The sequence below is a fragment of the Nansenia antarctica genome, assembly GCF_963989245.1.
Source record: "Nansenia antarctica genome assembly, chromosome: 10".
NCBI lineage: Eukaryota > Metazoa > Chordata > Actinopteri > Argentiniformes > Microstomatidae > Nansenia > Nansenia antarctica.
The window spans coordinates 3906717-3934216 of record NC_137680.1 but is presented as its reverse complement, the minus strand read 5'-3'; the positions used below and the strand labels follow the sequence as shown (position 1 = coordinate 3934216).

The 27500-nt window shown below is 45.5% G+C and overlaps 2 protein-coding genes across 2 annotated transcripts in view; one reads left to right on the top strand and one right to left on the bottom strand.

Annotated features, from left to right (window-relative positions):
• Window positions 1-1311: 1311 nt before the first annotated feature.
• On the bottom strand, window positions 1312-12136 carry znf526 (zinc finger protein 526; the record flags this gene model as incomplete). Its single annotated transcript, XM_080540454.1, has 9 exons — window positions 1312-2153; window positions 3185-4025; window positions 4246-5081; window positions 5799-5937; window positions 6263-7152; window positions 7681-7776; window positions 8463-8635; window positions 9318-9494; window positions 12019-12136. The coding sequence occupies 9 exons, from the start codon at window positions 12134-12136 to the stop codon at window positions 1977-1979; spliced, it is 3447 nt and encodes a 1148-aa protein (XP_080396580.1). The 3' UTR covers window positions 1312-1976.
• A 5207-nt stretch (window positions 12137-17343) lies between these two features.
• Window positions 17344-27500, top strand: part of gsk3ab (glycogen synthase kinase 3 alpha b) — a 17983-nt gene continuing 7826 nt past the window's right edge. Inside the window, exons 1-4 of the mRNA XM_080539988.1 lie at window positions 17344-17717; window positions 24083-24270; window positions 24965-25048; window positions 25367-25477. Of these exons, the coding sequence (XP_080396114.1) occupies window positions 17528-17717; window positions 24083-24270; window positions 24965-25048; window positions 25367-25477 (573 nt within the window). The 5' untranslated portion in view covers window positions 17344-17527. The remainder of the gene's footprint in view (window positions 17718-24082; window positions 24271-24964; window positions 25049-25366; window positions 25478-27500) is intronic.

The window sequence follows — 27500 nt, the reverse complement described above, 5'->3', positions numbered from 1 at the left end:
TTAATGGAAACTCCTCCTGTAGTTCTGCAGTTTATTCTGTTTATGGTATTATTACTGTTCATTACTCCTCATCACTATAGTGGCTCTGCCTGACTGTTGGCAGATGATGTCTCTCCTCTGTGGCGCTCCTCTTTCTCATTCTAGTTTTTATATTTTTACGGGGGAGATGGGAAAGTGTGTGTGTGAGAGAGAGGTACTCCATACATACGTCCCTCCTCTCCCCCATGTTTAGTCTTCCCTTCCAGTACCCACAATGCCTCAGCCTGGAACTGAGGTGATGTTTTCTATTCATTTCAGAGGAAACACAGAGAGGGTGACATTTTTTTATTAATTCAAGAGTAATACAAAGATGTTTTTAGACAAACCCTGTATCTCTCTCTCACTCACTCCCCCTTGCTACTAAGTTTGATTTTATAATAGCCTCACCACTTGTATTCCTCCTCCTTCCTCCACCTCTTTCCTTCCCTCCTTCCTTCCTTTGTCACTTTATTGTTCTCTCCAGACCTCCTTTTTGGGTGGGAGGAGAGAAAACCGGGGAGGGGGGGAAGGGGAAGGGAGGGCATTATTGAGAGAGTGTAGGGTCAAATATTGGTTGTGTCTTTGTGCAAGACTTGGTTGTGTTGTACATATTAACTGTAGAGTCGATAGACTCGTTATATTATTGATAAGGAAAAATGTGTTATTGACTTTTAAAGACACCGTGACAGAAGGTTAAAATTGTCAAAAGGAATAAACGAAATAAATATGAATATTAACGTTTTTTGTGTTACTCCTTGTTTTGCTGATCCAGTATGCAAGAGAGGAATTTATATGAATAATTTAAGTTTGTATCTGTATTCTTCAGTATACAAATAAATAGGTGTTCAAGTAAATGCTGTTTTTTTGCTTCTTTCTTTTCTGCTGTCAAACTGATGAATCAATGTTCTCTGTGCAAATGAGGGATTCTAGTTATAATAATTTAATAATAATAATTTTGCCATTTAGCAGACGCTTTTAATCCAAAGCGACTTACAATTACGAATTACAGGGACATTCCCCCTGGAGTAACTGAGGGCTAAGTGCCTTACCCAAGGGCACACTAGTAGTGGTGTGGTTTCAGGCGGGATTTGAACTCACAACCTTCCGATCACAAGTCCAACTCACTATCCACTAGACCACCACTACCCCTAGTTAGTCCTCATTAAGCATATGGTGTTGGTGGACGGCTGTCAATAATGGAGAATACCACATGACAAGGGGAGTCAGCGTATTAATAAACATCTTCATTTATTCATTCATTCAATTCTTTACAGCAAAAGGACGAACAGTCAATGCTTTCAAAGGAAGTAAAAATTAAATGCACACAAATGCTGAATGTACTAATTCATGTCAGGTACGCAGCACACACAATCTTGACTGAAGCAGTTGGCCCTGGGTTATCATCTACCCCTCTCTCAACACTGATACATGGAACATCATTTGGTCTGTAAGAACGAATATTTTTGCCTTTAAATGCCTCGCAAGTGTTTAATTAATTTAAGGCAATCTTTGTTGTCCACTAGACAATCACAGTTTTTATGTTTCTCTACCTCCTCCTCTCCACTCAACCCCAATGGAACAAAACATTGCTGTTGTTGACCGTAAAGTGAAAACAAAATATCTAATGAGACGTTCTCTCTCTCTCTCTCTCCAACATGCCCTCCGTCGGCTATATTAGGGGGGAAATAGACTTCTGCTTTCATTCTTACAGCAGCTAATGATAGTCTTTAGCCTGCAAATACTTAATTCCATGGGGTCATTCCATGTCCTTTCCCCCCCAAAGCCTGAGGGGTTTCCTTCATCGTCATTCGTCTGTTCAGAGTACATGAGGTGTCTCTCTCTCGCCTCCCTCTCCCTCTCAGTGTCCGACGATCCCCGTACAGGTAGTAAGTACATCACTATCAGGGGACTTGTATAGTTCTCTGGAGGGGTTTTCCAGATGTTTCTCCCTCCGACCTTCAGAGTAGCTGCAGGCTGTCCACGGTGATGGCCTCCATGGCGCCCAGGCCGTTCTCCAGGGCCGTCTGGTAGATCTCGATGGCTTCGGCCAGGGGCAGCGCTCCTCCCTCGCTGGTCTCTATGATGGCGATGGTCTCCCCGAACTCGTTACACATGATGGTGGGGGTCCCCTGGGTCTAGAAGAGAGAGGAGATCGTGATCATAAGGACGATCACACAATGTACATGTAATGTAACCCACGACATCTCACATACTGTGCACCATTTCGTCCGTACGTGCACGCACACACGCCGCATAGTCACACACACACGCCTCATAGTCTCACACACACACACACGCCTCATAGTCACACACACACACGCCCCATAGTCACACACGCACACACTCCTCATAGTCTCACACACACACACCTCATAGTCACACGCACACACGCCTCATAGTCACACACACACACACCTCAGTCACACACACACGCCTCATAGTCACACACACACGCCTCATAGGCCTCTTTCACACCGGCAGTTCCGAACGCCGGTTCGCGTTCGCGAGCCGAAACCTCCGAACGTTGGCGCTGTCTGGCGAACGAGCCCGCGTTCATACCAGTGTAACGTTCGCCAGACAGCGCCAACGTTCGGAGGTTTCGGCTCGCGAACGCGAACCGGCGTTCGGAACTGCCGGTGTGTAAGCCCTAATAGTCACACACACACACACGCCTCATAGTCACACACACACACCGCATAGTCACACACACAGACACACACACACACACTGCATAGTCACACACACACACACACACACACACACGCACACGCACACACGCCTCATAGTCACACACACACACACACACCGCATAGTCACACACACACGCCTCATAGTCACACACACACACGCCGCATAGTCACACACACACACGCACACACGCCTCATAGTCACACACACACGCCTCATAGTCACACACACACACACCTCATAGTCACACACACACGCCTCATAGTCACACGCACACACACGCCTCATACTCACACGCACACACACGCCTCATACTCACACACGCCGCATAGTCACACACACACACGCCGCATAGTCACACACACACACACGCCTCATAGTCACACACACACACACGCCTCATAGTCACACACACACACACACACACACACACACACACACACACACACACACACCACCACCCTCGTCCACCACCCACCTGAAGGTCCGAGGCGTGGATCTGGATGATCTGAGGCTGCTGCCCCCCGTTGGCTAGCTCCACCACCGACACCGAGGAGGAGGCGTCCACCAGCTCCACCAGGGCGGCGTCCGTCTCCACGGCGGCCTGGGCGGCGGCCTCCTCCTCCAGCCTCTGCTGGCGGGCGTGGCTCTTCCGGTGGTTCCGCAGGTTGGAGAAGGTCTTGAAGGCCTTGCCGCACAGCGGGCAGACGTGGGGCCTCTCGCCCGTGTGCGTGCGCCGGTGCTCCGCCAGGTGCATGCTCTGGATGAACCCCTTGCCGCAGATGTCGCAGCGGTACGGCCGCTCGCCCGAGTGCGTGCGCAGGTGCTCGCGCAGGTGCGTGTTCTGGCGGAAGCGCTTGCCGCACACGTTGCAGGGGAAGGGCCGCTCGCCCGTGTGCACGCGCTGGTGCAGGGTCACGCCGGAGGAGGAGACGAACATCTTGCCGCAGACCAGGCACGGGTGGGACTTGCCGTTGCCGTTGGGACGACCTGGACCTGGACCGGGACCACCACCCAGGCGGTGGCTGAGCTGGTGCAGACGCAGGTTGGCCGGGGAGTTGAGCTTCTTCCCGCACACGGCGCAGTCCAGGCCCCCTCGCACCCCTGCGAGGCCGGCGGCAGCGGTGGTCCCTGGGGGGGCTCCCCCCGCTGGGTCTTGGTGGTGGACAGACCCAGCAGACTCGTCCGTTGCTCGTCCGAGGGGCTGCCCGTCAGGGCCCGTCTGGAGGGTCTCCCCTCCCTCTCCCCCTCCCGGCTCCCCTCCCACCAGGGCGGCCTGGTCGGGGTGGACCACCAGACAGTGGCGGTCACGCTTCTTCCTGTTTAGTAAGTAAGTAACGTTTATTTATATAGCACACAATTTACAACGACAAGAGCCGCCCAAAGTGCTTAACAGATCAAATATAAAGAGAAAAACAAGATAAAAGAGATAACATACAGATTAAAGAAAACTGATCAAATAGAAAAATACACTAAAAGCAGCAAGGTGCAGTACAAAAAGAAAGTGCAAAGAGTGCAGTGTCGGGAAGGCAGGCTCACCTGTTCAGGAATCCCTCCCCGCAGTGGAGGCAGGGGAACGGGGCCGGGGCGCCCGGGTGCTGGGTGTAGCGGTGCGCGGCTAACTTAGCAGGCTGGAGGAACGTGGCGGAACAATCCGGGCACGGCCAGGGGCTGGCGTGGAGGAGGCGCCGGTGCTGCCGCAGGTTGGACAACTGGGTGAAGTTGCGGTGGCACACGTCGCAGCGGTAGGGCTTCACGCCGGAGTGCGTGCCGCTGTGGCGCGACAGGTTGGCGAGGGAGGAGAAGGTCTTGCCGCAGTCGGCGCACTGGAAGGGCCGCTCGCCCGTGTGCGTGCGCAGGTGGTTGCGCACGTGGATCTGCTTCTTGAAGGGCTTGGCGCAGACGGCGCACTTGAAGCGGCGCTCCGTCACGTGGGCCGTGTGCCGGTGGCGCAGGAGGCGCAGCTGGGAGGGGAAGGACTTGCTGCAGGTGGGGCAGGGGTGGGACAGCCCCCCCTCGACCAACCCCCCCACAGAAAGTGGTGAAGCTGAAGACGGCGGCCCCCCCCCAAGGGCGGTCGGGTCTGTAGCTGGGGGGGCAGTGGTGACTCCTCCTCCTCCTCCTCCTGTCAGCTGGGTTTCACCACTGCCCCCTGGTGGTGAGGGTTCCACATCCACGCCGTTCACCACCTCTCCTCCTCCTTCTCCCCCCTCTCCTCCTTCTCCCTCCTGGGAGACTGTGTCCTCCTCCCCCAACTCGTCCATCTCCATCTCGGCCTCCGTGAGGGGGGGCATCAGGTGTTCCGTGCCCTCTCTCTGAGCACTCACCCTCTGCAGGATGGACAGGCCAGACACGTTCCTGGGAGAGACCGGGACCTGGGGAGGGACACATGGACACATCGTGACGTTAGAATTAGAAGGTTCTATCTCCATTTTTGGTCAGAATTTAGTTTTTTACATAATCTGATCCATTAGGTGTTTATTAATGCCTGTGTGGTGTTATTTTTAAAACGAGTAAATATTTGAGTTAGTAATTAATAAAATACAAAGGTTCCATCTCACGAAACATAATGGAATGTAAAAACTTTGACGCTCAATATCTCTGAACTACCCTAAACGGAGATAGAACCTTATCATTCTAAGCTCACGACATGTCAAAACACACCCTGGCCCCCTGTTCCCATACTCTTCATACAATGAATCTATCCTTCTTGTAAGTAATCATTGATCGAACATAATTGGATTGGTCAAAGCACGGTTTTCACTGCATTGCTTTCACCAATCAAATCAGGTCAGATCTGTGATGTCATCAGTCATCTACAGTCACAGATCTGACAATTGTGTGAAGGACTTGCGAGACAAAGTAAGACAAGTGCTGCTCTTTTCTTTGGTCCTGATGCAATTTGTTTGTTTGTTTACTTGTAAACAAATCAATCAAATCAATCATTGTAAAGTGCTTTGAGTTGCATCCGTGTACGAAAGGCGCTATATAAATAAAGTTTCACTTCACTTCACTACTTGTTGCGCTATAAAAACCATCTGCTTAATCTAACTTGCTCGCTGAAACAAGAGGGCTAAAGTTCAGTCCGTTACCATGGCGACCGGCGTGGTTGTGGTGGACGGGGTGGTGGTGGTGGTGTGGGTGCGTCTGTGGTACAGGAACTTGGTCATATTGGTGAATGTTTTGGCACAGTACTGACACTTGTGCAACGGCTCTGCCGTGTGGGTTTTCCTACAGGACATGAAGAGGGAGAGAGATGGAGAGAGAGAGAGAGAGAGAGAGAGAGAGAGAGAGAGAGAGAGAGAGAGAGAGAGAGAGAGAGAGAGAGATAGAGAGAGAGGGAAAGAGTGGAATAGAAAGGAAGAGGGTTACTGAAGTCTTTGGATATTGAATATTAACAGCATTGACAAAATCGATATCATAAGCTTACACATAACATAATAGATAACTCTAGTTTAATTTCCGTGTCCTTTACAGTAACTTTACAGTAGCACTATTGGAAACACGCCTGGCCACGCCTGTCCTACCTGTGTATGATGAGGGTCATGTGACCTACCTGTGTATGATGAGGGTCATCTCCGTGGTGAAGCCGTGGCCGCAGTCCACGCACAGGTACCTCGCCTCGCCGGAGTGCGTGCGCATGTGCGTCTGCAGCGACGCCGCCTTCTTGAACACCTTGTCGCACTCGGGACACTCGTGCGTGCCCTGCTCGTGCACGCGCTTGTGAGCCGCCAGCCGGTTGACCGAGGTGAACGCCCGCTTGCACAGTTCGCACGCCAGGGACACGCCACCGGCGCCTACGGGTGTCACCCCCCCCCCGGTGCGCCGCCCCCACACCTTCCCCATCCCCCTCTCCTCTCCCCCCAACCTGCTTCCTCCATTCTCCTCCCCCCCCTCCTCGTCCCTCCCTCCTCCTCCCCCCCCCTCCTCCTCCTCCTCGTATCCCGTCATCACGCCGGCCTCGCCGCTCTCCTTGTCCTGCGGGAGGAAGTGCTCCCCCTGGTGTTGGAGGAAGTCCTCGGGGGTCTGGAAGAGGAGGGCGCACTCGGAGCACTCGTAGGGGTGGATGACCAGCACCTCTTGTTGCTGCTGTTGCTGTTGTAGTTTCTCCCCCCGCGCACCGGGGGGCAGTGTCAGCTCCAGCCTCTGGAGGCCGTTCCCCGGGACCCCCAGCTTTCCTACGGAGCCCACCCCCAGGGGGGTGAGCAGAGGGGGCAGCAGCTTGGCCCGGCGCATGCTGGGGGTGGTGGAGCCGTCGGCCAGGGCCTGGGCCGTGCAGATCTGCAGGCGCATGGTGGCCGAGCCCGGGAGGGGGGAGGGGGAGGGGGAGGGGAGGAGGGTGCCCCGGGAGGAACTCACAGCCTGCGTGGTAAACCTCTGCTGCTGCTGTTGTTGTTGTTGTTGCTGCTGTTGTTGTTGTTGTTGTTGCTGCTGCTGGGCCAGGACCTGACAGAGAGGGAGGGAAGCACAGAAGAGAATGTCAACACTTCGTGAGCTCAGAATGAGAAGGTTCTATCTCCGTTTAGAATGATAAGGTTCTATCTCCGTTTAGAATGATAAGGTTCTATCTCCGTTTAGAATGAGAAGGTTCTATCTCCGTTTAGAATGAGAAGGTTCTATCTCCGTTTAGAATTATAAGGTTCTATCTCCGTTTAGGGTAGTTCAGAGATATTGAGCGTCAAAGTTTTTACATTCCGTTATGTTTTGTGAGATGGAACCTTTGTATTTTTATGAATTACTAACTCCAAAATGTCAACATTTAAAAAATAACACCACACAGGCATTAATAAACACCTAATGGATCAGATTATGTAAAGAACTCAATTTTGACAAAGATGGAGATAGAACCTTATAATTCTAACGTCACGACTCGCTGAATGGATAGTGATCAACTTCATTCAGCTACGGTAAATCTAATGAAGGTCAATTAAAAATGTATTTCACAGAAGGTTGGTGGACAGGTGCTTAAGTTACCTGTGCTAAGATCTCCCCGGCTTGCTCTTCACTCAACACGTAGTTCTGAACGCTGACCAATGGGGTGATGGTACCATCAGGCTGCAGAACGTACTCCTGAGAGCGGGAGGCAAGAGGAGAGAGACAAAAGAAGAAGAAAAAAAAAGGAGGGAGGTTGAATTTAAAAAGGAGACACAGAATACCTTTGATTCATGTCTCACAGTGGATTGACTCATGTTTTGACTTTCTCTGCACAATCTCAGTAAGCACATCCGAATCGCAGAGAAGCAGAGATTCCCTGATTTTCTAAAAGAGTGGGTGAACATTGTTGGCCCGTCGCCCTGTGGTACCTGAATAACCATCTTGGCAGTACGTGAGTTTAGAATGATAAGGTTCTATCTCCGTTTAGAATGATAAGGTTCTATCTCCGTTTAGAATGATAAGGTTCTATCTCCGTTTAGAATGATAAGGTTCTATCTCCGTTTAGAATGATAAGGTTCTATCTCCGTTTAGGGCAGTTCAGAGATATTGAGCGTCAAGGTTTTTACATTCCATTATGTTTTGTGAGATGGAACCTTTGTATTTTATCCATTACTAACTCAAACATTTCAACATTTTAAAAATAACACCACACAGGCATTAATACACACCTAATGGATCAGATTATGTAAAAAACTCAATTTTGACCAAAAATGGAGATAGAACCTTATAATTCTAACTCTAACATCACGAGTAGTAACTAGTAAGAGTATTGACACACGCACGTTCCCAGTCCTCTGTAGGCTTTTCCCTACTGTACTTACGGTGTCCGTGGTGGAGGTGCTGTGCGTGCTGCTCTTGCTGTGGGTCTGTCTGTGTGCCAGCCACACCTCTGGGGAGTCGAACAGAGCCAGACAGTCCAGGCACTGGTACTGGACCGGGCCTGACACCTCTGTCCCCGAGCTCGCGTCTTCCGTCTCTAACACCTCACACAGCTCTGGGGAAACACAGCGCACACACAGCCAGGTGAGCTATAAACAATGGGAATGCACAGACATTTACATTTACATTTACATTTTTGGCATTTAGCAGACGCCTTATTCCAAAGCGACTTACAATCAATACATTTGAATACTAAGCATGTGAATTCATCAGTCCACCATTCATAGCAGGAAGAGTAATCCAGCTCAGGCCCGGGGCCATTGATAGAAGGAAAAACATTCTCCCTATCACCTTCTTCTAAAACCTTGTCTCAGGAGGAGCAGTTAAGATGTAACCTGAAGAGATGGGTCTTCAGTCTACGACGGAAGATGGGTAGTGACTCTGCCGTTCTGACAGCCGTGGGGAGCTCATTCCACCAGCGGGGAGCCAGTGTTGTGAAGAGACGTGATCGGGCAGCCCGACTGCTGTGTAGAGGAGGTGGGGCCAGTCGGCCAGCCGAGGTGGAGGAGCGGAGTGAGCGGGCAGGGGTTTGGGGGGTTACCATTTCCTTCAGGTAGGCAGGGGCTGTCCCTTTAGCTGCCACACATGCACACATGCCACACATGCACAAACACTAACGGACAACCTCTCTCTCTCTGTCTCTCTCTCTGTCTCTCTCTCTCTCTGTCTCTCTCTCTGTCTCTGTCTCTCTCTGTCTCTCTCTCTGTCTCTCTCTGTCTCTCTCTCTCTGGACTCACCGTGCTGCTCTGTCTCCATGCCCGCCTCTCTCATGTGCATCTCCTGGTGCAGGAGCAGTTCTTCTGGGTTCCTGAGGAGGGCACCACACTCCAGGCATTGGTACTGGCTCTCCCCCATCTCTGAGATGCCCTGGATGGCCATCGTCTCCCCCGTCTCCCCTTCCTCCCCCTCCAGTCCTGTGTGTAAGGGATGGGAATCGAGAACCGGTTCCGGTTGAGAACCAGGTACAAATTGTTCTATCCATCCGAATCGTACACCTCCCAAGGTTATCGATTCCTTTTATTGACGCCGGCATGTTTTTATGACAGATGCACGTTGCAAGAACTCATGTGTCATGACGTCCAAACTCTGCGGTCTAGTATTGGTGTAAAGTTTTATTTAGTCGCAACAAGGACAGTAGTCAAGCATTCAGGCTATGCCACGACACCTGGCGTCCGTTCGCAAACTTTGTTGAGAAAGCTGAAGTAGCATGTTATCTATTTAAAATGTGGGAATCAAACGACATTCAACGTCATGGATTCTAAATGGTAGACGACCTGCGCGTTGGGGCCACTGAATATTATACAGTTAACAGTTAGGCCTAGTTCCGACCAAGTAATTTGATTGGACAAGAGCCATTCCATGAGTGCTGATATACAGTATAACAGCACTGGGACCTTTAACTATATGTATCACTCCACCGCACAGATGTCCTACTAAATGACTGTTAATTAGACTATGTTGTTTGTGTTCAGGTTACTAGGCAACAGTCCATTTGAAGTTCAGTTGCGGAACTATTTTTTATTTTATTTTTATGATTAAATAAACTAGGGATGCACGATATGCAATTTTTCCAACCGATACCGATAACCGATATGTGGCCTTCTCGTGGCCGATAACCGATATGATAACCGATATGAGAACAGATATAATTTCACAGTTGATAACCTGTAGTTCATTTTTTTGGAAATCGCGAAAACGAAAACAGAAGTCAATGTCGGAATTAGCCTCTCCTTGTTGTTCAGAGAACAGATGCCAAACTACCGAAATGTTTGCTGTAATAATATGATTTGGCAGTAGAAAGCCATCAGTCAATAGCTCGTCTCATTCACAGAACAGCATGGGTTGCCTGCACTGTTTGATTGCGTATTTTAGAGCAGACTACAGAGATGGTGAACATTAGCACTCGCTAACATTGGCTATCTATTTACCTTAGCTTACCGTTAATTGACTGCATGGCTGTACGCAGGCGCAGCATCATGAGCGCGACAACCGTAACCGGAAATATTTCCGGCTTCATATTATCGGCTCTATATCGGCTAAAATTTAATAAAACCGATAAATATTTAATAACATATATTTCCCAATATCGGGCGGATAAATATCGGCGCCGATAATATCGTGCATCCCTAAAATAAACAAACAAATCATAATCTGTTGTCGCTTATTACTGTTAACTAATACATTGCGCTGTAGAACTGTTGTATAAAAGCAATATCACACTCGATATGCTCAGCCTGCGGCCTCGTACCTACGACCGAATCACAACCGTGCTGATATTCAGTATAACAGCACTCCCTCTCGTGTGATATTGCTTAAATAACACGCCCATTGATACTTTGCGCTCCATGACAGATAGTGCTACCAATGTTAACGTCTTTGTCTCAAGTGAAGTTAAGGAATCGTGCATATATGTTATTCATATTTTGCAGTAAATTCTATAGTATCTCAATTGAAGTTGTATGTAAATATTCCTTTGGTTTATTATATGGTAATTTGGAAATGATATTATGACGTTACTCTTCCAATTAATGAGACAACTAAAAATATATTTTAATAAGTAAAATGCATAGTTTATTTGATCAGTATATATAGCATAATGATTGGGTTTGATTGGGGGTAAGACCCTGCAACATACCAGCGTCATGTCCAGGGCACTTGATAGGCTCCTGCCCTATGGGCCATTAGGCTCAAGAACCAATCGGTTCTCAAGGCTACTTACTTAGCATAATGATACTGCTGGCTGCACTGTAGCCTCTTTTCTAAATAGGACATCAGTCTTCACATGATCTTGTTTTAGCCACACTTTCTAAATTCTAAAGAAGAATTTATTATTTTAAGTGCCAGTTAAATTGTAGATTTGGTTCAAGCTTATTCCCTTTTGGAAAAAAAGAGTATTGTAATTTATTCAAATGTTACTAGGCATACATGCCTATTTTTCGAAAGGAGAATCGTTTATTTTAGCAGTCAGTTTTTGCTTTGTTCTCCAAGTTATATCCTTTTAAGAAAAGGGTTATAATTGTAATTAATTTTAACATGTTCAAAAATATATATATATTTTTTAAGTTATTGTTTCTGAGTGGGGCAGTCCCACTCATATTTTTCATTTTATTGACAGATACAGTAGAGATTTAGACAGGAAGGATGGGTGAGAGAGAGAGGAGGGATGACATGCAGGATATGTCCCCAGCCGGAATCGAACCGCTACGCCACCTAAGCGCCCTGTTCAAATGTTATTAGCCACTCATTCAGTCTCTGTGTTCAGAGACTCAAGACAGAGATAATAAAACAACTGCGTTAACGTTGAAAACCTGTGTAGGTAGGCCTACTTTTTTCCCCACACAGAAAATGTATCAGAAATCAATAAGGGAATCGATAAAGAATCCGATAATATCGATAAGCAGAATCGATAACATCTTATCAATTCCATCCCATCCCTACCTGTGTGGATCTGCTGGTGCACGAGCACCTCCTCCAGAGTGTTGAAGAGCTGGTGGCACTCGCTGCACATGTACTGGTGCTGCACATACATGCCCTCGGGGTCCTCCTGGTCATCCATGGCTGGCTGGCTGGGACACCGACACCGGTGATCTCTGAAGGTTTCTGTCTGTGTGGGAGAGGGTCGGTGGTGTGCTGGTCAGCACAAGTGGATGGGGGAAAAGTATCTCTAGATGATCTCTAGAGATGTCAGCCGAACAGCCAGCCTGTGAGAATAAAATAAAGTGGTTTCAGACACAAAGTAGGAGCACATTAACTTGGTCCTCCAACTATCATGTTACATTACTAATGCATTCTTGTCACAAGATTTAATCTAAGAATAGCCTACTAGTTTTTGTTAAGCGCTAATGTTCATCCAGCTGTTAAGTAAGTAAGTAAAAGTAAAAGCTTTATTTATATAGCACCTTTCATACAAGAAATGCAGCTCAAAGTGCTTTACAACAGGAATAAGAACATAACGTGAATATCAAAACATATACAAGCATAGAATTAATATAAAAGCAGGGGAAAACAGTCAAAAGAAAATGTCAAGATTTACATTTCTGACACACTATGTACTTTGCGTGAGTTTAGAATGATAAGGTTCTATCTCCGTTTAGAATGATAAGGTTCTATCTCCGTTTAGAATGATAAGGTTCTATCTCCGTTTAGAATGATAAGGTTCTATCTCCGTTTAGAATGATAAGGTTCTATCTCCGTTTAGAATGATAAGGTTCTATCTCCGTTTAGGGCAGTTCAGAGATATTGAGCGTCAACGTTTTTACATTCCATTACGTTTTGTGAGATGGAACCTTTGTATTTTATGAATTACTAACTCAAAATATCCACATTTTAAAAATAACACCACACAGGCATTAATAAACACACCTAATGGATCAGATTATGTAGAAAAGCAATTAAGCAATTTTGTAAGCAATTATTCAATCAGTGACTGAATATTAGGTACTTTTGCAGATTGATATCTTCCAAACTTTTACAGCAGATACATCACAACACCATGCATGGCTTAAATCTCCCCCACATGAATTTCAGGCTGGAATTTGGATCATCTTTGGGGGGCAAAAATATTAGTCAACCAACCACCAACCAGTGATAGAATGACACTAGCAAAATATCGTATATTTTACAGAATACAGAATTGTTTTACAATAGAGCTGGGATGAGATGATTGAAGAAAATATTGCTAAGTAAGTGCTTCTTGTATCAGCTGACCTATACTATATGCAACCACCACCAACGGAGATCGCCAAATGTAATGTTGCATTGCAAACAATGGATGACGTGGAGTGGATTTGTTGAGCATAAGATCTAGTTAAGCATAAGGCATAAAGTGGAACACTTTGACTTTCTACTTCAAACCTGTTGTAGTTCATATTCATGCATGCATACTCTTAAAAATACTACATTGCACAGCCTCTGACAATATTGTTGCAATGCATTTCCTGCATGTTGTTGTGGCGAGCTGTTGGCGGCGCTCTCTCTGATACCGGAGACCTGTTCTGGAGGCACCGATGTCTCCTAACCGTGTTCCCCCGGTGCCAGGCGGGTCGTCAGGCGGCGCTCTCCACGTTCCCCCGCAGGTCTTACAGGCTCAGAGGCCCTTCCTTCCCCTCCCGTTCAAAACATGTTACCTCTCATCTACTGGCGTTGGAGCAATCCCTCCTCACTGTGCTTCAGAGTCACAACAACGATGCATTATCTCCGTACCGGATGTCTTCTTGTCAATTCTACACCGATCTAGCCTTCGGGTTTACAGGGTTGCAATGTATCCAGTTGAAGAGTTGAGCATTTCAGTGCACGAAAAAAACATCGTTTGTCCGCTCCGATCAGTCCCCGTTGTCGGCACGCTGCGCCTGCCCCGCCTCGCGCCTCTTTCCCTGTGACTTTCGGATGCTGCGATTGGACACATCCTCTGTCACTCATCTTTCCCTGTGACTTTAGGATGCTGCGATTGGATACATCCTCTGTCACTCATCCAAGCCCGGGCCCTTGCTTGTGTTTTTGCGGTAGTGGGTAGAGTCATGTAGGCTCTGCTATACATTATTGGTTTACACTCACCATCAGTGTAGTTTATTTAATTTAATTAGTTTATTTAATTAATACTTTTTAATATTTATATATATTATAATATTTTATATAATATTTTTAACATTACATATTTAATATTTTTTATATTTAATATTTAATGTTGTATTTGTTTTAGCATCTGCCCTGTGCAGTATTGCATGTGTCGTTTGTCTGTGCATATTTTGTTTGTTTTAATACTATTATTTGATGAATCGCGATTATTTGGTTATCTCTTAGGAATATCGCAATATAACCTTGAAGTTATAGCTCCATCCTTTCCCGCCGTATTATTCATCAGGGTTCATGAATGTGAATTCGTTGGGAAATGATGATGGGGCTATTTGCATTAACCATAAACACATGCCCTCTAAAAAATATAATAAAGAATGTTAGCCAACTTTCATGTCAACTCTGAAATAATGTAATTGTTCTAAGTTCCTGGATAGAGGGACTTGATATATGTGTACTGGGTGTACTGCTCAAGTTCAGTTTTCTAAATGAGCCATACAAGCAAAGTCTGAATGATAAGTTATATGCTTTGATGATGCTACTTTGTGATAAACTCCTCTGATCATCAGCCTTCCTACATTCTCTCATGTCACACTCTATATCTATATACTCCCTTGTAGCTGTCAGATTGAAGACTTCACCGCGACGAGAAAGGAACCACTAGACCACCTTCTGATGATATAAAAACAAATAAGTCAGGTTACTCTCTTTGGTTCCCTTTCAGTCTCTCTCATCCAGTATCTTCAAGCATCCTTATAATTATTTTCTCAATGTGAGTTACTCATTAAACTATTTAGGTTATATTCTGACTTCCCTCTACGTTTGTTGAGTCTTGCTTGTGATGTATGTTGTTGTAGCTGTTGTTCAGTCCTAGGATTGACTTTTACACCCGTCATCTCACCTCTCAAATAGTTTTTTTTTTGCAGCAGCTGACATGAAGTAAATGCAAATGCAAAACATCTAGTGATTGCAATGAAATTGATATGAAAATTGTGAAAAAGGTAATTGAGGGGATTTCAGAACCACTGACATATATCTGTAACTTATCGTTCCAAACCAGTACATTTCCTAACAAAATGAAAATAGCTAAAGTTGTACCGCTGTATAAAACTGGGGATAGACACCACTTCACAAACTACAGGCCTATTTCTTTACTTCCACAATTCTCCAAAATTCTAGAAAAACTATTCAATAACAGATTAGACAAAGTCATAGATAAACATAAATTACTTTCTGACAGTCAATACGGATTCAGATCAAACAGTTCAACATCACTGGCATTAATTGAATCAATCGAGGGAATTACAAACGCTATAGACCACAAACAGTATGCAGTTGGAGTATTCATTGATCTTAAAAAAGCTTTCGACACAATCAATCACAACATATTAATCAGTAAACTGGAACGGTATGGGATCAGGGGGGTAGCATTGCACTGGGTGAGAAGTTATTTAAGAGACAGGAAACAATTTGTGAAGTTGGGAGAGTATTCATCGTCATGCTTGGACATTGCTTGTGGCGTCCCCCAAGGGTCAGTATTGGGTCCGAAACTGTTTATTCTTTATATAAATGATATTTGCAAGGTATCAAAAACATTAAAATTAGTACTATTCGCAGATGATACAAATATGTTTTGTTCTGGGGGGGAATTTAAAGGAGCTAATGGAGATGATTACTTCAGAAATGTGCAAATTAAAAAGATGGTTTGACATAAACAAATTATCATTAAACCTAAGCAAAACTAACTACATGTTATTTGGTAATTATAAAATGAATACTCAAGTACAGATACAGGTAGATGGTGTGGACATTGAAAGAGTTCCTGAAATTAAGTTTCTTGGTGTGATAATTGATGATAGAATAAGCTGGTCATCTCATATAAAAAATGTCCGAAATAAACTGTCAAGAAGCATTTCAGTACTGAGTAAGGCAAGACACGTTCTGGACCATAAATCACTCCACACTCTCTACTGCTCACTGCTTTTACCATATTTAAATTATTGTGCAGAGGTTTGGGGCAACACTTATAAATGTAGACTACAATCACTATTAATATTGCAAAAAAGAGCCATAAGGTTGATTCATAATTCCGGTTATAGAGATCACACAAATTCATTATTCTTAAAATCAAAAACATTAAAATTCACGGATCTGGTCCACCTTCTAACAGCACAAATAATGTATAAAGCAAATAACAACCTACTCCCTAGGAATATTCAAAAATTGTTTTTTGATAGAGATGGGAGTTATAATTTGAGGGGGGAGTTAAATTTAAAACATATTTATGTACGTACAACGTTAAAAAGTTTTAGTATTTCTATATGTGGAGTGAAGCTGTGGAAAGGATTGAGTGTGGAGCTAAAGCGGTGTCCAAGCATGACCCAGTTCAAAAACATGGTTTTCACCAGGTACGAGGAGGAAGAAGGGCTTTGATAGTCACCAGTTGTTTTCACAGATTATTTGTTTATTTACATGATCTGTTTTCTATTGTTGGTCAATATGTAACTATGTAAATACATTTGATTTAATTTAAATATATATATATATATATATATATATATATATATATTTATATTGAAGTTAACTGCAGATTATTAATTATTAATCTCTGTTTATTGGAGAAGGGGTAGGATTAAACAAGTTTATGCTTCTTCCTACTCCTTTTCGGACATGTGAAGTAAATAGTTTTTTTTTCTTTTTTTTTCTCTTGTTTTTGTTTTGTCTTTTGTTGTTATAACTATTTCTCTCTACACATGTTCGAAATAAATGCTTTCATTCATTCATTCTTTCATTCATTCATTCATTCATTCATTCAAGTAAAACCACATTCAGACACAAATGCACATTTTAATATCTTTTAGGGACACATTGGGATCTCCTCTTAATATACACCTAGAAATTGTTATTGTAGCTATTTCTAGTTTTGGTGATGAGAATGTTCTCTGAGAGCACATTCAGACACAAATGCACCTTTTAATATGTTTTAGGGACACATTGTGTCCCTCCTCTTAATATACACCTTAGAAATTGTTATTGTAGCTATTTCTGTACAGTTTTGAGAATGTTCATGTTCTCTTCTCTCTCCCCATTCCATTCTGTGGGTCAACACACAAAAACTCCGTTACCCAGGAGGCAGTGCTGTCAGCCAGCGCGTCGCTGAGCGTTCTGCTGCTCTCACCGTTCACCAGAGAAGAAGAAGAAAGCCCTTTCGTCGTAACAAGCTAAGCTAAACCAACCATACGACCAAACCCGATACAGTTCCATTTTTAACGCTTATATAATCAACACCGGTCAACCCTGCGCCTGGCTTGGGGCAGCTCTATTTGGCGACAACCTTTCTCCCCCCTCGCCCCGGAGCTTTAGCGCACAACCAGAGATGAGTGGCAGCGGGCGGCCCAGGACCAGCTCGTTTGCTGAGCCGCCGGGGGCTCCCGGAGCCGCACAGGCCGCCGTAGGATCGGCCGTCGCCGGCGGAAGCTCCGCAGGAAAACCCGGGGCTTCACAGGCCTCCACCGGGGGGAGCAGCGGTGGCTCCACGTCTGGCTTTGGGAATGTGAAATTAACCAGTGAGTATCGCTCGCTAAATTGTCAGATATGACATGATTACCTAAGATATAACGGATACATATATTGACAATAATGTCAATATGTGTCGACCGTTGGCAAGTTTTAACCGAGCGAACCGAGTTTAGCTCGCTAACGTTAACTCGTAAGGCTAGGTCTGCTAGGTCTGCTAAGCTAGCTAGGCTAGGCTATGTGTTTGTCCCGTTTTTGTCCCGTTTTTGTGAACGGGACCAGTGGGAATCAAGGGCTTTGGGTTGTTAGCTCGAGGCTAACCAGCTAGCTTAGTTAGCATTAGGGGGTTAGGCGACGTTAGAACGTTAGAAACACAACGGACATGGAATTCCGAATGCGAATCATTCGAATTCGAAATTCGAAATTTAAATCTGGACATTCTACGAAGCTTAATAGCAGAATCTTAGCATTTTAGCATCGGTTAGCTTAGGTTATCTTGTCTATTATTAACCAACCCAACCAGCTAATAGAGACATGGAGACAGCTTACTAAGGCTAGCTAGCTAGGGCAGAATTTAGGTCTAGATTATAATATATAAGTTGCTATCTCTCGTATCGCACGTCAGCGATCAATACCATGAGGTATTGATCCCAGCGAATAATGAAAGTCAGTATGTGGCAATTTTATCCAACAGTACTTTTTTGGTCTAAAATAGACAATCGACCCCGAAGGAATTAGCTTCTATGGGATAGCTAGCTAACTTAGCTTGAAGCAAACCAGAGCCACCACGTCAAAATGAACGAACTTCTTTAGCTGTCTTATAGTGGGGTTGTGTGTGTTAGCTTGTTAACTAAGTAAAGTGTCAATGATGGAAATGTTGACAGTGTCATGTACACTTTATTGGGTTCTTTTGAGGTTGTGTTTGTCAAAACTAACAGCTCTTATTTTAGCCAGATAACGAAAGAAGGGCTAATACACTCATGTTATGATGATAATATCCCCTACTACCTAAGCTAACACTCCCAAATATAATGTGGATCTCATCTCAATGTATGCGAGGCTATAAATGATTCACCCGACGTTTGCGTCATTCCACATGCGCTGGGCTGATTCAAGGCACTGACAGACAAAACACGTGAAGGGATCAAATCTTCCCCTAGTAGTCTGATCTATTCAGGCAAATGATCTTTCATACAGTGAGTGAGGATTCCTTTTGAAGGGTTTATCCGATTGTTATAGTTAGTGTCAATGGCCAGGGATTTGACAGTATGATCAAAGGTAGGGGATATGCAGAGGCGGGCAGTGTTGGCAGAATATCCAGAGGGAGGGAGGAGGTGTTGACAAGGTCAGACTTAGGGAAAAACCTAGGCAGGAACATTGCACCACAGTGTCCACGGCGAATGGAGTTGGCTGTATGCGACGAGCCGGTTAAAAAATGCACTCACATTGTGGAGAGACTTAAAGTAGACCCGGAATATTTGTGTCATTCCAGATTAATTCCACAGCTGACATTTCTACATCTGATAAAACGGATAAATGTCACACATGGGTACCTATCCTGTTAACTATCTGCTACTCTTGATAGCCGTGATCTGACGAAACTCAAGCTGGGGTCAGCTATGGCACTTGAGACTACGATGTGAAAGAACCAAGCTCACGGGTGAAACACTATAGGCTGATGTTAAAGTGTCGGTGTGAAGTGATTTGAGTGTAGAGGAAGACGCCGCAAGAAGAGTTAGGGAAGAGATGAAGGCAGTTTGAGCCGAGGAATCAAGGGTCTGGTCGTTCCAGCAATGTATAGGCCTACATTTCCACCTGTAATCAGTCGGCTCTCAGTCTCCTGGTTGGTGTCCAAACATTTTCTCCTCTAATAATAAGAACCCTTGATTTTCGAATGTGAGCTGATTTGGTTTCTCCTGACTACAGTGTTCCTAGAGGGGTGTGCTGCACCGTCACTGATAAGCATTGTTCCTGGCCCTGGAGGTGTCTGGACCTAACAGAAACCCAAACGAACAAACAAAGGTGTACCCTACCTCCCCAGTTAGGTTAATGGAAGTAACACACTGCCTTGTGTGTGTATGAGCGAAGGGCAAAGCTGAGATCTCTATCTGTAAATGGGTGACAACAAGACAGCGTGAGACAAAACGGATCAGAGGCAGTAATTGCCACCAGGATTACTGAGTATCACATTGTAGAGGGGAAGGGGGCTGCTGCACTTAGTCTATGGCTGATGTTTGGGGCTTTTACTGCTGTAATGTTAGTAACATCTGTTGGGCTTAAGTCTGTTTGATGGATATGACTATGAGTAGGCCTACATTGTCTTTCATATTGGGGTTGAAAACCGAGGGTGCTAAAGAGAGGACCAGGGTTACTTAGCTTACTTATACTTGGTGCATCAGCAACCACACAGCAAAGCAATTCCTCTGTTTAATGTAAGTAGTTTAGACCAATGCTACTGTATGTTAGCTTAGCTTCGAAACTATAAAAAGGATGCTGAAGTCAGCCCATGATGTGAAATGCTCTGTTACACGGCCGTGCGATAGCTAATCCTTTTAACCAGTAGTGATGAGTGTACTGGCATTTTATATTTAGAAAGGAGCAGTGAGCTAATTGATTTCTAAAGAGTGAGTGTTCTGGAAATCACTCCTCCTCTCTCCTCCACCCCTCTCTCCTCCACCCCTACTCACCAGGCCCTGCTTTAACTTCCTCAGGAACCAGGGCTCTTCGCTGACAGCTGGTCCGACTGCTCATCTTTGCATCCATTATTAAAGGGACTATCATGCCACGCCCGCTCCATATTTAATGCTCTCCCCTCTGACTCCACTTGTTAAAAAGGAGTGAAACTGACGCAAACAATGTGACGCATTGGTAGAGATGCTTTGGAGGGGCAACAGACTTCAGGTGATGCGTTATACCAATAGAGTGACTCTCTTAAGAAGGGGCCAAAAGATTTCAGCTGCAAATGCAAAGGTCTGATTTGGGTAGGCTATATCCAATGTCCAGTCAGGGATGATTCACGAGCTTATAGCTCATTTGAGATTTCACTTGGCTGGGGTGGCGTTCCCATTATATCACTCACATCCATCCAATGCGTTTTCCTTCCCTTTTCCTTCCCGCATACATGGGGCGGGACAACCAGACTTTTCTAAATGGTAGGCGGGGTAGTAATTGATTTGAAGTTAAATCTGTCAATCAACTGTTTTCATATGCAGCCAGTCTGGCCAGTTAATCAATGAACATCTAGATAAATGATGGACTTTTTAGATGTCGCCGATCTAGATTAATAATTTTTTTTTAAAGGGAGACGGGTCCAAATGATTACCCTCCTAAAAACCTAGGATTTACTCCAGTCAGTCTACCTACCTCCATTTTGAGGTGCATGGTATAGCCTAGCCTTATGGTAGGCTATATAGCCTATAGTCATAGTTTCTTAGTCAGATTTTGCAGTCAAAGTGGGAGAACCTAGATGCGTTATTTGAGAAAGGATGGTCATGTTGAGACAGGCGAGGCGACTGACTGCGCTGTATAGGGATACGCTGCGCTGGGTGTGCGACTGTCCATAAATGTTATCACAGGCTCTGACAAGCCGTTTGGAAACACACCTTTTTTTACTATTGGGTTCCCTCCCACCACAATCTGTCTCAGTGCTTCCGGTACTGATGTGTCAGTCAGTTTGGTTCACCCGCAATGGCTCACATACACAGCCAGCCAGCCAGCCAGGCCAGCCAGCCAGCCAGCCAAGCGAGCCAACGCCCAACACGCCAAAGCCACAATTTGACCCTAACTAGAACTGTCACTCACTGTAACAGATCAGATAGACGTGTCCCTGTTCCAATACACATCCTTTCTTCCACCATTCCTTGAAGTTAACCACTGATCTGACATGACTGATTCTGTCCCAAGTACCTAGAGTAGAGCCCCATCGCTTTTACCTGTCCTAATGTATTAGATCAGTGATTAGGCTACTACTTCAAGGCCAGGATGAATCCAAGGAACGATAGAGCTCTAAAGTATTCAGAGCCGGCCGGGGGGGTTGGGGTTACCTGGGATCAGAGTTGTGACGGGAATGGCGTATGGTGTATGGTTCCTCTGGGGACCCAGGGAAGGTGAGTGGGATGGAGCAGGTTAGAGTAGGTAGAAGCCGGAGATCATTACCAGCCAGTGTTAAGTGTCAGTGGAGGAGGAGAGGCCATGGAGGTCAGGGCCATTTAGACAGGCGGGGCCGAGGGGACCTCGTGTTGTTGTTGTTTAGCGTGTCTCTCTGCCCAGGGGAGTGTGGAAAGGATGAGGCATGTTAGCTGTAGCTGTGTTTTCTAGCCTGTAAACAAGACGTGATGGGCTTACGTCCCAATACTCTTTCCTCGCGTCCTCCTCGTCCCACGCTTCCTCTCCAATCAACGCTGGAGAACACCTGAGATTCACCTCCATTTTTTTGATATTCTCCCCTAGCACCGAAATGAAAATTCTTGTCCGAAACCAAAATGAAGGAAACACTTGGCCGAATTTCCAAGTGCGTACCGGCAGTTTTTCATTTATTTCGCAATTTTTTTGTACTATTGCATAGATTAAATAAATGTAGCTTTTTTTTTCGTGCTTGTATGCTTATAATAATAATGATCAAAATTACCTCTTTGAAATTGTATATACCGGTACTTTATGTTATGTAATATTTCCTCATTTGATGAAAGATGGAAAAATTGTGACAGCGGCTGACTTTTATTTAGAAAAATGGAAATACATTTCAACGTTGTTGAAAATCACATCACAAACCTAGTCAAACCACAATATTGCAATGCAATGGATTTGGTGAGTAATCCCCACTGCTACCTAGTTAACTATAACACTACTTAACATTGTTAGCAGGCTCATAAAACAAGTTGTGTTAGTTGTGTTGTGTTAGTTGACTAGCGAGTGTGTCATTGATTTTCAACAATGCTGAAATGTATTTACATTTCTAAATAAAAGTCTGAACATTAGCTGTCACATAATACTGTGATCCCATCAGTCAGTGATCGCTTAGCTCAAGCCTTTATTTTGAAGTCGTGAAAACGGAAGTCTTAGGTCATGTTCTCACATGAAAGTCCGAATCAAGACCCGGAGCAAGTGGATGACTTCGCAACGTTGTTGCATAAATTATTTCTCTGATTATTTCTCTAACCCTATTCTCTGATTTGCGTTCTCACAGCCCTTCATGTAAACGAAGTAACATACGCAATCGAAGCAACAGACGTGGTAGTTGATTGGTCAGAAAAAGAGAAAATTGCCCGTTCATCCCTCTCTTATCCAGATCAACACGCCTGCGCTGTTGTTTTCCTATGGACTGCGTCGGGCAGCGTTCTCACCAAAAGCGAAGCGAAGCCAAGTGATGGATGCGTCGTTTCTAACCGAAGCGGAACCACCCTTTTCAAGCGGAGCGTCCGAGGGCTGTTTGCTCCGGGAGTTACTTTGAATGTAGTAGTGGTGGTCTAGTGGATAGTGAGTTGGACTTGGGATCGGAAGGTTGTGAGTTCAAATCCCGCCTGAAGCCACACCACTACTAGTGTGCCCTTGGGTAATACACTTAGCCCTCAGTTACTCCAGGGGGAATGTCCCTGTAATTCGTAATTGTAAGTCGCTTTGGATAAAAGCGTCTGCTAAATGGCAAAATTATTATTTTAAAATTGAATGTGCGTTCTTCTCACAGCTCCAAACGACGCAGAGCAAAGCTAATTTTTATCCTAAACTCCGTTTCAAGTGAAGCAAATGTTCTAGTGAGAACACCCCCTTAATGTCGGAATGTGACTCTCGTTGTCGTTCAGAGAACAGATGCCGAACTGCCGACATGTTTGCTGTAATTATATGACGTGGCAGTAGGCAGTCATCACTCAACGCTCGTCTCATGCACAGAACAGCATGGGTTGCTTGCACTGTTTGATCGCGTCATCGGAAAAAACGTCTCGTATTCGGTCAACATTCAGTATTTTTGCTTTTTCTTTTGCTATTTTCGGCCGAATAATTTTGGTGGCCAAACTTTTAGTGCATCCCTATTCTCCTCCAATGCATTTTGAGAAGGAAGCACTGGGGACGAATCGAGGAAAGACTATTGGGACGGAACCCATGTTCCCTTGTTTGCGCATGCGAGCATAACCATGTCATGTGTTGGTTATGGCTCCTAAAATATTTGGTCTCACAATCTTGCGTTGCTTGTGTCCTTGTACAAGAGTCCTATTCCAATGTTTTTTACATTTACATTTACATTTTTGGCATTTAGCAGACGCCTTATTCCAAAGCAACTTACAATCAATACATTTGGATACTAAGCAAGTGAATCATCAATCCACCAGTCGTAGCAGGAAGAGTAATCCAGCTCAGGCCCGGGGCCATTGATAGAAGGAAAAACCTTCTTCTAAACCTTTTTCTCCCCTCCGTTTCCTAGGAGACAGTGGCAAGGTGACGACAGTGGTGGCCACGCCCGGCCAGGGGCCAGACCGCCCACAGGAAGTGTCTTACACTGACATCAAGGTGATTGGCAACGGCTCCTTCGGCGTGGTGTACCAGGCGCGCCTCATCGACAGCCAGGAGATGGTGGCCATCAAGAAGGTGCTGCAGGACAAGAGGTTTAAGGTACGGACACATACACTGACGGCTCCCTCCGGCTCTCTCACTATGTATTTGATGTATTTAAGTTTTAGTTTTTTTTCTGAGTGGGGCAGTCCCACTCATATTTTTCATTTTTATTGACAGATGTAGTAGAGATTTAGACAGGAAGGATGGGTGAGAGAGAGAGGAGGGATGACATGCAGGATATGTCCCCGGCCGGAATCGAACCGGGGACCCTGCGGTTACATGATCAACGCTTAACCCATATTTTATTTATTTGAAAGTGTTCTTAGTCGTTATCTTTGTCTGTTATTTGATTTAAGAGATCCCAAGTTAGATAGTTGTGCTTAAAAAGCAACAAAAAAATGTTGGTCTCAAAAAATAGAATTATTTTGTGCATACAGTCAGTCAGTCTGAGCTCTCAGCTAGTATATCTATCTTGCGTTTTATCATGATGATGCATGTTGGATGAGACTTATCCAGGAAGTACATCTCAACTTGCTATTAGGATATCTAATCTAAGATTACAATTCTGTTTAGTAAAAGTAAAAGCCTGTGATTGTCAAAAGAAAACCACAGTCTTGAGGTTTGTTTCTACGAATCAACCGTCACATTAGAGCTGCTGGTCAGTTTTTACTTATGCTTTTTGAACGTCATGACAATCGAACACGCATGTGAATTGGTTCCGATAACACAATCTCTTGTCTTTCTTCTGAAGAACCGAGAACTACAGATCATGAGGAAGTTGGACCACTGCAACATAGTGAGGCTACGCTACTTCTTCTACTCCAGTGGGGAGAAGGTATGTTGTACGTCTGCCTGACTGACGAATGTGAAAGCCCGCAGCAACAGCCGTGTTAAAGGAAACATACCACCCACCTACATACAGCAAGGATTAGTCACCTGTTCCACATTGTTTCCACAAGTTGATTTACCTGACTGTTGATTTACCTGACTGGTTGATTTACTTGACTGTACGCATCTGTAGGATATCCAGATGCATTAAATATTCATCGGAATTTTAGTAGCCTAAGTATTAAAATTGCACTGTCTGCCACATGAGCTCACTGCCCCCCCCCCCCCCCCCCCTTTCTCTCTCTCTCTTGTTGCCTCCCTACAGAAAGACGAGGTGTATCTGAACCTGGTGCTGGACTTTGTCCCAGAGACGGTGTACAGGGTGGCCCGGCACTTTAACAAGGCCAAGACCACCATCCCCATCATCTATGTCAAGGTGACTCACTTTGCCACCTCCTCTACTCTTTATCTCCACCTCTGTTTCTCTCTCTCTCTCTCTCTCTCTCTCTCTCTCTCTCTCTCTCTTCTCCCCACTCCCTTCTGCCTTTCTTGTTGTTCTCTCTCTCTCCTGTCTCTGTCCCTTTCCCTCTTTTCTACCGATCACTTAATTTTCTCTCTCGTTCTCTCTTCTTCCTACTCAAACTACATGGTGCCAGAGCAGTGCTCTTTTATTGACATGGACATCATATCGGTGTGTGTGTGTGTGTGTGTGTGTGTGTGTGTGTCTGAGATGTGTTTGAATACAGAGCTCCCTGTTGTCCTCAGCGCTGCTGAGCTGTGTGTGTGTGTGTGTGTGTGTGTGTGTGTGTGTGTGTGTGTGAGGACCCAGTCCCCTCAGGCTCTGACAGTTCTGTGTGAGGAGGCAGAGCAGTATTTTTACATTCTCGGCACACTGGCTGTATACCGCGTCCTCACCGCCACCTCTCTACCATCTCCATTTCCTTTTCTTTATTTCTCTCTCTCTCTTATGATCTCTCGCTTTCCCTATTTCAAACAAGACATCAAACAATAGACATTGGAAATTTCACCGAACCCTAATTAATTCTAATTCACTCTCAGGTTGCATCCACACATTGTGGATGAAATAAAAAGTAATCTGTTTTTCCTCAAAGCGATTCATGTGCTTTTTGTAAAAAAAAATAAAGACATCACTGTTTTAGGACGAGGGAAGCAGAGAAGAGAGTTTTGCCCTGTTTGCCATAACGCTTGGTTGCCTGCCTGCCTAAAGGGGCACTTGTATTATGTGCACATGCGTGTGTGGCACACTTCTTTCTCTCTTCCTGTGTGTGTTTACATCTTCTTTCTCTTTTTGTGTGCGTGTGTGTGTGTGTGTGTGTCTGAGACCGTGCCCATAGCAGCAAGAGGACATTATCATCGGTCTCATGCCCCATTTCCCCAGCCCACCCTGCTGTTCTCCGGCGGCGTGGAGATGCATACTGATCATAACACACCGTGGCCTCAGCTCGCACCGCTCTCTCCTCCATCATCTCTCCATCCCTCCGCTCTCTCCTCTCTCTTTAGTCCTCCACTCATCCTCTCCCACCACACTTCACTCCCCTCCTCTAGACACGGAGGTCGGCTAGGGCCACCGCAGTCTCCTCTCCTCCGTCATCTCTCTCTTCCTCCGTCATCTCTCTCTTCCTCTGTCATCTCTCTCTTCCTCCCCTCTCTTCCCTCCTCTAGTACACACAGTGCTCAGCTAAGCCAACTTTCTGCTCTTCTAGTTAGCCCTCTCTTCCTCTTCATCTTCTGTTAGCCCCCCCCCCCCCCCCCCGTAGTGTTCCTGTTGTGTGGTGTGGTGCCCCCCCTCCCCAAACCCTAGCTCTCTGGTGTGTGATGACGATGATGTGCCATTAGCAGCATGTTGCCTGGCCCGCACAGCGCCGATAATCTGTTCCTGTGTCACAGGCGGCCGCGTCCCCTCTCAGCGCTCGCCTGCCCCCTATGCCCGATAACAGAGCTAATGGCCCTACAGAGTGTGTCACTGTCAACATATCATACATATTTAGGGTTTTTGGAGAGTTTTGGGGTTGTTTTCCTGTTATTGCTTGAACAGAACAGCATGGGAAGCAAGCGTTTCAGTCTGGTGCCTGGCTATGAGGTTATGAGTAACTAAGTAGGCCCTTACGGCAGGAGCCCATCTCCTGTTTCCATATTGTGAGTCGGCTTAATGTACAAGTACACCCCCCTGGACATGATGCTGGTATGTCGCAGGGTCTTACCCCCCCCATCCAACCCGTAATGCTGAGTGCCGAGCAGGGAGGCATCGGGTACCATTTTTATAGCCTTTGGTGGTATGACTCGGCCGGGGATCAAACTCACGACCTCCCGATCTCAGGGCGGACGGACACTCTAACCGCAAGGCCAGTGAGCTGAGGTTAATAGACCGTAAGGTTATTTTAGTAGTAAATGATATGTGCAGAATGTTTTGACTGTTAGACCTATAAGCACAGTTGAAG